Below are 12,089 nucleotides of genomic sequence, written 5' to 3'. Positions count from 1 at the left end.
CATACCGGTTGTATTAGTTTTCTAACTAATACAGAAAGTTTCTGTGTACATTCCAGCCAAAAACTATTTTTGCCATAACAAAATATCATAAACTGGATAGCTTAAAACAACAGGAATTCATTCTGGAGGCAGAAATCGGAAGGCAGTGTGGGCAGCGCCGACCCTCGCTCTGGAGGCTGTAGGGGAGGGTCCTTCCTAGCCCCGGATGCCTGCTGGCCGGCCTCGGCAGGCCCGGCTGAGAGATGCGCCGCTCCAGTCTCTGCCTCTGTCACACGTGGCGCTCTCCCTTTGTGTGGCTGCATCTCTTCCCTCCTTCTTGTAAGTCACATTGGATTGGGCCCACCCTGAGGACCTCGTTCTAACTAAATCACACCTATGCTGTTTTCAAATCAGGTCACATTCACAGGACCCCAGGCAGGACTTGGACCTCTCTTTTTGGGGAATGTAATCCACAATGCTGGTCAAACTTTTTGGACAAATATTTGGGAAAAGTCAAGATGACTTATATGGTACCTTAAACAGAATCAGAAGCACTTGTAAAAAGTGTTTAGCAACAACCAAAAAAGGCTCTTTCAAAGAGATGGGAAAAGTCTGAAGAGTTAGTGCATTGTTGCGAGTGTTACCAAGGCATGAACTAACACTTTAAATGTTCACGTGTTAGTGAATTCCTGCATTTTAAAGAAATCTTTCCTGCTCTTATAAACAGCCCTCAGGCGTGCAGAATGCCCCACAAGATTGGATTTGTAGTCGTCAGCTCATCTGGACACGAAGACGGCTTCAGTGCCCGGGAGCTCATGATCCACGCACCAACCGTCAGTGGGTGGCGGTCACCGAGGTGAGGGCTGGACAGGTTGGGACTTGGGCTGGGAGGCAGCCTCGGGTCCCTGAGGAGGGCACAGGGCTTCTTTCACTCAAAGCCTCAGATTTTGCTATAACTCAGATATCAGGACCAAGGATGTCAGCGTGCACTACAGTGTCGACATCTCTTTCTGTTTAGATTTCTAAAGAAAATGTATTGACCCTCTTTCCCTTATAACATTCACCCACACTCCCTTAAGAAAGTGTGCGGATGTGGAGAAGGAGGAGAAATGAGCCCCTGTAACTAACCACATTCCCTGACCACACGCTGGGCCGCACGTTCTCGTGCAGAGGTTGTGCATGCAGCTGTTTGCTGTCGCAGTGCTGCTGCCGTGATGAAAGAGTGTGTCTGACTGCTTTTATCCGACACCAGGCTTTAACCAGAAATGTGTCTTTCACATTTCTCTTAAACACGCGTATACTGTTATTACAATGTTCAGTTGGGCACAGTGGCTCCCGCCCTAGTCCCAGCTACTCAGGAGGCTGAGACAGGAGGGTTGCTTGAACCCAGAAGTCCAAGACTGCCGTGAGCTATGGCGGCCCCCGCACTCCAGCCTGAGCGACAGAGTAAGACTCTGTCTCAAAACAAATGTTCATTGTATGAGCGTTTTGCTTGATTATTTTCCTAAAGCATTTGAGTCTTTTTGCCTCTGGTGCTTCGGTGTTTACAGCTGAGCGCCTTCATGCACTCCCTTGATGTCTGCCCTCTCCCAGGCACATGGTGGAAAGTCTGCCCTCCGTCCCGTCCCGCCTCCTCAGCGCCGTGCTCTCCATGACTTGCTTTCAAGTCCGAGAAGTTACTGTTCATTCCTAACTCACGAGTGTGTAAATGTGTGTGACATTCTAAGTTCAGTCATATGATTGTGTATTGCTTTTATTCCGAAGACGTGTTGCTGAAAATTGAACGTAAATCTCATTTAAAGTGAAAATATATGTTCAAATATACGTTCAAACTCCATACAGTTTTTGGAGTTTTGAGGAGTTTCGGAGTTTTTGAGGAGACGCAACAAGTGAGACTCCCCGTCCCTGCGTTTCCCGGAAGTGAGTTCTGAATGAACTGAGAAATGAAGCAAGGGTCAAGCAGAAGCAGGCAGACGGCACCTCTGCCACCCACGGAGCTGGGATTGCCGGCGAGCAAGCGTCCTGATACTGCCCAGGCCATGACAGACACACTGTCTGTGCAGCCAGCATTAACAGGGTCCAGCCTGTGGCTGGAGGGCAGGAGGAGCACCCCCACGGGGGCAGCCCAGCGCTCCCGCCCTCTCCTCCCAGACTCCCCACGTGAGCTTGCTCCTGCCTCTCCCAGGCAGCAGCATCCCCTCTGCAGAGGTCCTGTACGCTGACTGCAGTTGTTCCATGTTTATATGGGGATTGCAGGTTCTCGAGTGTACACACAGCTACCCCTTTTGGTAAAGCCTATAAAGGTAAAACCAGTATGGTTCTCTTGTGCGTTGACATGGTATTTCTTTAAAGGGCATAATCTATACTCACTTTAGTGACATGCTTTCAGCAGATGTATCAAAGAAAAGGATCGGTGTGCCCTTGGTCACCACAGACTCCCACTGTGCCCTTGGTCACCACAGACTCCCACTGGGTTTGGCTCAGGGGTCTCCTGACTTCCTGAGCTCAAGCACATCGCAGAAAGACAAAGGAAGACAGCCTGAAGCCAAGCCTGCCAACGGCAGGACAGGGCGCTCTGTTACCACAGCTCATAGAAAATGTAGGACCCTCTACATCGGAGCTCAGGGCATGGATCGATGCAGCTCCAGGAGAGGCACTTCAGGGGGGTTACAAGAGACCCAGGGAGACCCCCCGTGCCATTCATGTGACCTCAGATTTCAGGGAGCCTAAGCTCTTCCAAGCAAGACATTTTTCCAGGAAAGCGTAAAGGTTGCATCAACCGTAGCCTCTGGCCATCCATTTTTTGGTTATCAAATTATTTTTATTTTTAAAAATCTATATCTGTCCATTTATCTTGAAAGGATAAATACTAGTCTTTTTAGCTGTGTGGTTTCTTTTTATATTCAGCTTGAAAGGTATTTTTGATTCATCTGTAAACTGTTCATCAACTACATTTGAGAAGCTTAATCATAGCCCCTTTTTGGAAGGATTTTTTGAAGTACAGTCCTACATCCCTCAACGGTGGGGACACATTTTGAGAAATGCACCATCAGTCAGTTTCATGGAACACCTGGAGTGCGCTCAGACCCAGATGCAACAGCCTGCCCCTGCACACCTCGGCTGTGTGGCATGGCCAGTCACTCCTGGGCGGCACACCTGCACAGCACGTGACTGTGCTGAATACGGTAGCAATTGAGACACAGGTAGGTATCTATATCTAAACATAGAAAAGCTAAGTCAGAATACAGTGTGGTCATCCTAGGGGACCACTGTGTCATGCAGTGCGTGACTCTATACAGCTTCAAATCTTGGCCAATTGTCTTGGTTTTCTTTAAACAGTTTTGGAGTTTTGTTGTGGTGGTGGTGGTCGCTGTTTTTAATAATAAAGGTTTTTAAATAATAGATTACTTACTGTCCTTATGTTCAGATAATCTCATCATGAATTATAATATACGTGCCCTGCATTTAAAAGCAGTAACTAGGGCCAGGCGCAGTGGCTCACGCCTATAATCCCAGCACTTTGGGAGGCCGAGGTGGGTGGATCACAAGGTCAAGAGATCAAGACCATCCTGGTCAACAAGGTGAAACCCCGTCTCTACTAAAAAATACAAAAATTAGCTGGGCATGGTGGCATGCGCCTGTAGTCCCAGCTACTCGGGAGGCTGAGGCAGGAGAATTGCTTGAACCCAGGAGGCGGAGGTTGCAGTGAGCCGAGATCGCGCCATTGCACTCCAGCCTGGGTAACAAGAGCGAAACTCTGTCTCAAAAAAATAAAAAAATAAAAATAAATAAAAAAACAAAAGCAGTAGCTATCTAAAGCAGCACTTTACTGAAATGAAAGACTAAAGAATTTCATTTCAGAAGTTGCTCGGTTTTGCACTTTGTGCCCGCCCCAAGTGTGCCTCTCTTGAAGCTTTGTGTTTTTGGAAGCAGTGTGGGGTCTTTGCCGACTGCTGTGATCCTCTAACCAAATCTTAGTTTTTTAATATGTTATGTCACTTTTGTGCCAGGCACAGTGGCTCGCACCTATAATCCTAGCACTTTGGGAGACTGAGTGGGAAGGATCCCTTGAGCCCAGGAGTTCAAGACCAGCCTGGGCAAAAATTTTTTTCTTGTTTTTTTGAGATTGAGTCTCACTCTGCCGCGAGGCTGGAGGGCAAGCGGGATCTTAGTTCACTGCCAACTCCGCCTCACGGGTTCAAGCGATTCTCCTGCCTTAGCCTCCTGGGACTGTAGGCATGCACCACCACACTCAGCTAATTTTTGTATTTTTAGTAGAGATGGGGTTTCACCATGTTGGCCAGGATGGTCTCGATCTCTTAACCTCATGATCTGCCTGCCTTGGCCTCCCAAAGTGCTGGGATTACAGGCATGAGCCACCATGCCCAGCCGCAAAATTTAAAAAAATAAAAATTATCCAGGCACAGTGGCACATGCCTGTGGTCCCAGTTCCTCAGGAGGCTGAAGTAGAAGGATCCCTTGAGCCCAGGAGATCAAAGATGCAGTGAGCCATGATCACACCACTGCAGCCTGGGTGACGGAGCAAGACCTTGTCTCAAAAAAAAAAAAATTATGTCACTTTTGAGCAAAGTTAGACGCTGCAGCATGGGCCATAGTGTTGGCTTCTCTCCCGAGAGCACTCTGCGTGAATGGTAGGCATGCCTTCAATGTTGATACCTTGGGGCCCTTAAGCATTTGGGTTCCTGTGGAAAATCCTTTGGCTCCATCCTGCCCACTAGTGCCGCCTCATAAGATTGATTCATCTTACGTTAAACTTCAGGCTTCACGTCAGACCATTTACTAGCTGCCAAAAGTATGATTCCTATGGGGTTGCAGGCGGATCAAGTCAAATTTTAATTCCAAGCTTCAGCTCCAATGTGAAAAGCTCGAGAGAATGGGAATGGTGTTGCAGGCATCTTTGTACCGTCAGTGCTCCAGACTGTCCAGTTCACAGCGGGGTGTGGTTCATGCCTCTTAACTGCAGGAATGAGATGCTAGCCCCTAGAAACCCCCGCAGGAATGGTTCAGAAGAAATAAAAACATGTTTGCTTTCAGATTTTGCCAATTTCCACAAGAAATTGTCCTTCAAATGGTGGAGAGATGTCGAATAAGGAAACTGCAGTTACTTGTTCACCAGTATATGATTTCAAGTAAAATTGAGTTCTACATTAGCGAAAGCTTGCCCGAATATTTTGCACCATATCAAGCAGAGCGGTTTCGAAGACTTGGGTAAGAATGAAATTTAAAATGTATAATGGCAGCTTTTAGGCTAATTCTACCTGAAAGCTCTTAAAAATGGATTGTCCTGCTGGGCGTGGTGGCTCACACCTGGAATCCCAGCACTTTGGGGAGGCCGAGGTGGATGGATCATGAGTTCAGGAGTTCAAAACCAGCCTAGCAAGATGGTGAAACCCCATCTCTACTAAAAATACAAAAATTAGTTGGGCATGGTAGGATGCACCTATAATTCCAGCTACTCGGGAGGCTGAGGCAGGAGAATCGCTTGAGCCTGGTGGGTGGAGGTTGCAGTGAGACAAGATTGTGCCACTGCACTCCAGCCTGGGGAACAAAAGTGAAACTCCATCTCAAAAAAAAAAAAAAAAAAATTGTCACTTAACTTTTGGTCTTATATTATGTACTTCTATTTGGTTCAAGAGTACACAATTTCTTAATACCTGCCTCTTACTGAATATGCTTTAAAAGCAGCATTATAATTTCTATGAACTCTGCTCTTCAACTCTAGTTTTCAGATGCAGAACTTTTCTTAAGAATACTAATTAGATGACCAGTCTGGCCAACATGGTGAAACTGAAAAAACAAAAATTAGCCGGGCAAGGTGGCAGTGCCTATAATCCCAGCTGCTCGGGAGGCTGAAACACGAGAATCACTTGATCCTTAGAGGCAGAGGTTGGAGTAAGCCAAGATCGCACCACTGCACTCCAGCCTGGATGGCAGAGCAAGACTCTGTCTCCAAAAAAAAAAAAACCAAGAATACTAATTAGAATTTGAGTTCTGGGGGTTTTTCCTAGGTTTTTCATTCTAGACTTAGCTTCTATTCAAACCTATTGATCCTGCATAGGGTAGTCTAGCTTTAAAAAGTTAAATAATAAAAATAAATAGGCCAAGCACGGTGGCTCATGCCTGTAATCCCAACACTTTGGGAGGCCAAGGTGGGCAGATCACAAGGTCAGGCTATTGAGACCATCCTGACCAACATGGTGAAACCCCATTTCTACTAAAATATAAAACATTAGCTGGGCGTGGTGGCATGTGCCTGTAGTCCCAGCTACTCAGAAGGCTGAGGCAAGGAAATCACTTGAACCCAGGAGGCGGAGGTTGCAGTGAGCCAAGATCGCGCCACTGCGCTCCAGCCTGGCGACAGAGCAAGACTATGTCTCAAAAAATAAAATAAAATAAATAAAATATAAATAAATAAGCCTATTGAGTTCAATCAGAGCAGGGGGCAGTTTTATTGAACAGCACAGTTTCAAATGAGTGTATTCTTTAGTTGTGTTTTTTCTTTCAGCTACGTCTCTCTCTGTGATAACGAAAAGACAGGTTGCAAAGCCCGGGAACTAAAATCAGTTTATGTGGATGCAGTAGGACAATTTCTTAAACTGATTTTCCACCAAAACCATATCAACAAATACAACATATATAATCAGGTAAGAGGCATGCAACTTCACCTTTGATTCTGCCCCTACCTTCTTTGCGGGATTATGTGATCATGTATCTTTTCTTAGATGCATTTTCAGGATGATCTTGTAAGGATCTGTTCTGGGAGACTGCTGAGCTCTCTGAGCTGTGCTGTCTGATCCAGCGGCCTCTGGGCATGCGTGGTCAGTGCCCAAGGGGACCTGGCCTAGTGCCCAGATCTGCTGCCAGCGTCACCAGACAGTGGGCTTCAGAGAGTCCATACAAAAGGAGAATGCAAAGGAGTTCATGAGAACTTTTATATCAACCGTATATGATGAAATGATAATACTTTGGATATGTTGTGTTAAACTGTGTTATTAAAATTAATCTCACTGTTTCTTTTTAATTTTCTAATGTGCTTACTTAACCTTAATGACACACGTGGCTCACATTCTATCGTGCAGGGCAGTAGAGTTCCAATAAACCCTCCTGACTTGCGGGAGCACGTTAAGGCTGCATGTACCCCAGGATCTCTCCAGCTCCAAGCCACTTTCCTCCTTCCTCCCTCCCTTTCTTTCCTTCTTTTTTTCTTTCTTTTTCTCACACGATTAGTGTCCTAGAAATCAATTGTATCCAAAGCAATCTTGTTAATTAGCACAAGTATTTACAACTCTCCCTGCCCCCTCCAAGAGGAATGCGGGCACCCAGCAAATCAAGTCTCTAGACCAAGCAAGTGATCTGGACAAGAGCTCAAAGGTCCAGTTTCGCTGACTGGCCCCTTAGAGCATTGTGCGCCAGGAAGCCAGAGGAATGATTCTTAACTCTTTCCTTCCTCCACCCACCTGCATGTGTTTACCAGCAATGCCCTGGCTGAGTAGTTGGTCTACAGTGGTTGGGGGTGCAGGATGGAAAAGTGACTCCCCACCTCAGGTAAGACTCACCAAAGTGGATAAACTGAGCTGCATTAATTTAACTCCTCATCGTCTCATTTCCCAAGGTCCTATAAAGATGACCTCCACACTGAATCTCGAGTGGTTCTGTCATTATGAAGCTATGTTAAAACTTTGGGAGTTTTTAGCTATTATGATTTTAACATCCTTTAAATGGTTAAAATAACCATTTGATTAAGCATTAGAATACTAACTTAATTTATTTAAAATTCTTTGTTAATTATTAAAAATACATTAGCACAACATTTTAAGAATTGATACACTTTGATATACGGTATCCTATTTGATAACAGTATAGGTCTGAGCTTGTTATAAAGGGATTAAGTCCAGCCTGGGCAACATGGCGAAATCCTGTCTCACAGAAAAACACAAAAATGAGCAGGGCATGGTGGCTCACACCTGAAGGCCCAGCTACTAGGGCGGCTTAGGTCTGGGGATCACTTGAGCCCAGGAGGTCAAGGCTTCAGTGTGCCATGATCACACCACTGCACTCCAGCCTGGGTGACAGACGAGACCCTGTCTCAGAATAAGTAAAGGGGTTAAGTCATTTTAGACGTTGTATATTTAATTTCTGTTCATTTAACACTTTCTCAGGTTGCTTTGGTTGCCGTAAACATCATTGGAGACCCTGCAGACTTCAGTGATGAAAGCAGTACTGTAAGTTTGGGAAGTCTTCATTCCTAAGGAAGTAAATGGATTTCTAACGGAAGGGGGTCATTTATTTTCACCCAAAAAAAGCATCACTTTTATAATCTGCATAAAATTGAGTAGTGAATAACTTTCAGATATTTTTGGGAGCTTTCCCATATTAAACTTGTCTTTAACAATTTTAGCTGTCCCTCCGAAAGATGGGTATCACTGAATCTTGCTGACAGCTTTATATGAAATAAATCTTGTAGTTAGGGTTTGTGCGTTCCTCTTTCTCTCTGAGACACTAAGCGGATGTTTTGCTCCCAAAGGCCTCTCAGGAGAAGTTGATTGACCACTACCTTGGGCACAACAGCGAGGACCCTGCTCTAGAAGGAAGTCACGCCAGGTGAGACCTGCCCCCCGGCAGTAAACTTCTGTTTCTTTCCTCAGAATCGTGAAAGTGTCAGTCATTTCCAAAGGATTCTGGACTTAGAGCCTCTAAATTCAGTTTTGAGCTGGATAAGCCACTGATTGAATTGTCTTAAATTTACATTAAGATTAAGGTCACAGTTTTATGTAGCACATTTTCATTTATTGCCCAGCAGACTACTTTGTTTCTTGTGTTCGGGTATTACCAGAAGATTCCTAAAATGCATTTAGAACAAAGACCTGTGAGCCATCCTTTGATAATTTATCAGCACAGGCAAATTCATGGTAAAAATCAAAGCTATTGATTGGCCCAGGTTATCAATTCTGGAGATGTCATCTTGCGGCTACTTCAAAAGTTTATTCTTCAGAGGAGTGAAAAATATGTATTACACACGTTTTTAAAAACACAATTTGTACCAGTCTCTCTCTACCAACTAAAAATATTCTTTCTCACTGTGAAATCTGACTGGCTTTAAAAAAAAAAGGGTGGAGGGAAAGTTCTTCATGTTAACAAATGTAGGCCAGGTGCAGTGGCTGATGCCTGTAATCTCACGACTTTGAGTTTGAAACCGGCCTTGGTAACATGGCAAAACCCCATCTCTACTAAAAATACAAAAATTAGCTGAGTATGGTGGTGTGCGCCTGTAGTCCCAACTACTCAGGAAGCTGAGGCAGGAAGATCACTTGAGCCAAGATCATGGCACTGTACTCCAGCCTGGGTGACAGAGTGAGACCCTGTCTCAAAAAAACAAAACAAAAAAATTACACGTGTTTTTCTGCTGCTGCTGCCGCTTCCTCTTTTTTTTTATTAGCAGTGTAAGGACCCGGGGTGAATCCACCTTGGAAGAGCTAACAGGCCCCATTGCGCCATCCTCAGTCACCCTCTCTGTCCCAGGCACCTCTTTGGGATAGTGGCTCCCTTGCCACCTGCCTGCTGTGGATGACAAGGGGACTCCATTCCAGAGGTGCCTGGTCTGAAGAAAAGAAGGGAAGGACAGGCAGGCATAGTTGCAGCAATGAAAAAAAAGAGGAATCAAAAATGTTTTTTAGGCTGGGCACATGGCTCACACCCGTAATCCCAGCACTTTGGGAGGCCAAGGTGGGCAGATCACTTAAGGTCAGGAATTCAAGACCAGCCTAGGCAACACGGTAAAACTCCATCTCTACTAAAAACACAAAAATTAACCCTGTGTGGTGGCACACACCTGTAGTCCCAGCTGCTCAGGAGGCAGGAGAATCCCTTGAACCTAGGAGGTGGAGGTTGCAGTGAGCCAAGATCATGCCACTGCACTCCAGTCTGAGCAACAGAGCAAGACTCCATCTCAAAAAAAAAAAAAAAAATATTTTGGCTGGGTGCAGTGGCTCACGCCTGTAATCCCAGCACTTTGGGAGGCCGAGGCGGGTCGATCACAAGGTGAGGAGTTCAAGACCAGCCTGGCCAACATGGTGAAACCTCGTCTCTACTAAAAATACAAAACTTAGCTGGGTGTGGTGGCACACACCTGTAATCCCAGCTACTCAAGTGGCTGAGGCAGGAGAATTGCCTGAACCTGGGAGGCGGAGGTTGCAGTGAGCCAAGATCGTGCCACTGTACTCCAGCCTGGGCGACACAGTGAGACTTCATCTCAAAAAAAAAAAAAAAAAGCAGTTTTTTAAAAATAAAAAGGAATTCCAAATAATCCTTGGTTCTTCTCAGCAGCTTCCCCATAAAGAAAATATCAAATTTTTAAACTTTAATAGAAACTTCAAATTTGTCTGCAGTGTTCAGTGTAATTTCACTTTTACCTGCATACAGACTGCTCACATAAAGTGATAAATTCTTGATGCAGGCTCTACCGTTTGCACAAAACCTGGAGCAGATTCTCTCTGCAGTTGCTCAGGAGCTGTGTGCAGTTTGCCAAGTGTGTGCACCACAGTGAGCCCTTCCTCCTGCAGAGGCTGCCTCGCTTCCCACAGGCCTGGTACAGACCAGAGCCATCACAGGCACTTGTGAGTATGGAGTGCTTAGAGAGTAGAGGCTATTCATGTCATGTCTATCAAAAAATAATACCAGCCTCTCAGTCTCTCCCTCAGATGCCTCCTTTGCCCGATAGAAAAACGACAGTACTCTTCCCATCCTTCAGGATGGCGATTGGAAACTCTGTGGGGAAGGAGCGCTGAGAGCGGATGACTGCCTCCCTCCTGCCAGCCTCGCCACTAGGACTGCAGCTGGGGCTCTGCCCTTATTGAACCCAGTGCCGTGGGGTTCGATTAAGGAACAACCAAACCGATGAAGCCTTTAGTTTCTCAGCATCTCCAGTAAAGCCGCTTTCTGTTCTTTTGATTTAGACTTTAAATCTATTGCCTTAATCCAATCAGCCAGGTGGGATGGTAGGCTGTGGTTTGCCTGACCTGCCCTACGCCCGGGGTTTTATGAAGGTTAAGTGCAAGGGCTGGGGAAAGCTGTGTGACTGGCACGTGCCGGCCTGTGCTGGACGTGGAATCCACTCATTACCATGGGGGTTCTGTACCAAAGTGGGTAGATGGCTCTCCATGCTGCTGCCGCTGAGTCACCAGGAGCTGGGGCTGGAATGCCACAGGACATTCTGTTTTCTTTGAAGGATTTTTTTTTTTTTTTTGAGAAGGAGTTTCGCTCTTGTTGCCCAGGCTGGAATGCAATGGCGCAATCTGGGCTCATGGCAACCTCTGCCTCCTGGGTTCAAGCGATTCTCCTGCCTCAGCCTCCTGAGTAGCTGTGATCACAGGCATGCGCCACCATGCCCGCCTAATTTTGTATTTTTAGTAGAGACTGGGTTTCTCCATGTTGGTCAGGCTTGTCTCGAACTCTCAACCTCAGGTGATCCGCCTGCCTCAGCCTCCCAAGGTGCTGGGATTACAGGTGTGAGCTACTGTGCCTGGCCTCTTTGAAGGATTTTTATAATCAAATGAAGTCTTTGTGTTCATCTCTGGGACAGCAAGGCAAAGTGACTTAGAGTGTAATATGTGTTACACTAAAAATAGTTAATAATGTGATCTTGTAGACAACCCAGAATCTTTCGCTGTCAAATCACCCCTGTGATTATATGCAGTTCAGAGCTGCCAGTGCCGTCCCAGCCACCAGCCTGTGGTGCTGCTGTGAGCAAAGTGCAGTGAATTCAAGTGTGGGGAGATGCCAGAAGGGGACTGTGAAGTGTTTAAAGGGGGCCTGTTCCCATGCCCCACTTGAATTCATTATAATACAGATTCACCAGCTACACTTTCATGACAAATGTTTTCATGAAAACGTACCTGTCTCGAAGGATGTTCAAGTCACAGTGACCATCTGGCTTGTCTGGTGAGGTTGATGCAGCAGCTGGGCTCTTTGACCCTCATCCTCTAGTAAGATTTGTTGCTTGGTTAGACTAGCTTTAGTGTTAACATTCTAGACCCTACTGTAGAGCTTGAAAGGAGGAATAGAGGTCATATTTAATCAGAAAGGAGTTACTC

At 45.8% G+C, this 12,089-nt stretch overlaps 1 protein-coding gene across 3 annotated transcripts in view; it reads left to right on the top strand.

The window, feature by feature from the left end:
- Nucleotides 1-706: 706 nt before the first annotated feature.
- CEP104 (centrosomal protein 104) overlaps nucleotides 707-12,089 on the top strand; it is a 52,541-nt gene continuing 41,158 nt past the window's right edge. For all 3 annotated transcript variants that reach the window (XR_010337667.1, XM_064363146.1, XM_064363145.1), the window contains exons 1-5: nucleotides 707-835; nucleotides 5,035-5,208; nucleotides 6,506-6,644; nucleotides 8,160-8,222; nucleotides 8,525-8,601. Coding sequence is in view for 2 of the 3 variants with exons in the window: in XM_064363146.1 (XP_064219216.1) it covers nucleotides 723-835; nucleotides 5,035-5,208; nucleotides 6,506-6,644; nucleotides 8,160-8,222; nucleotides 8,525-8,601 (566 nt within the window). In the remaining variant the exon portion in view is untranslated. The remainder of the gene's footprint in view (nucleotides 836-5,034; nucleotides 5,209-6,505; nucleotides 6,645-8,159; nucleotides 8,223-8,524; nucleotides 8,602-12,089) is intronic.

The sequence above is a fragment of the Aotus nancymaae genome, unplaced genomic scaffold (assembly GCF_030222135.1).
Source record: "Aotus nancymaae isolate 86718 unplaced genomic scaffold, 86718_ANA_hifiasm-v0.15.2.pri h1tg000053l, whole genome shotgun sequence".
Lineage (NCBI taxonomy): Eukaryota > Metazoa > Chordata > Mammalia > Primates > Aotidae > Aotus > Aotus nancymaae.
This window is presented reverse-complemented; position numbering and strand designations above follow the sequence as displayed.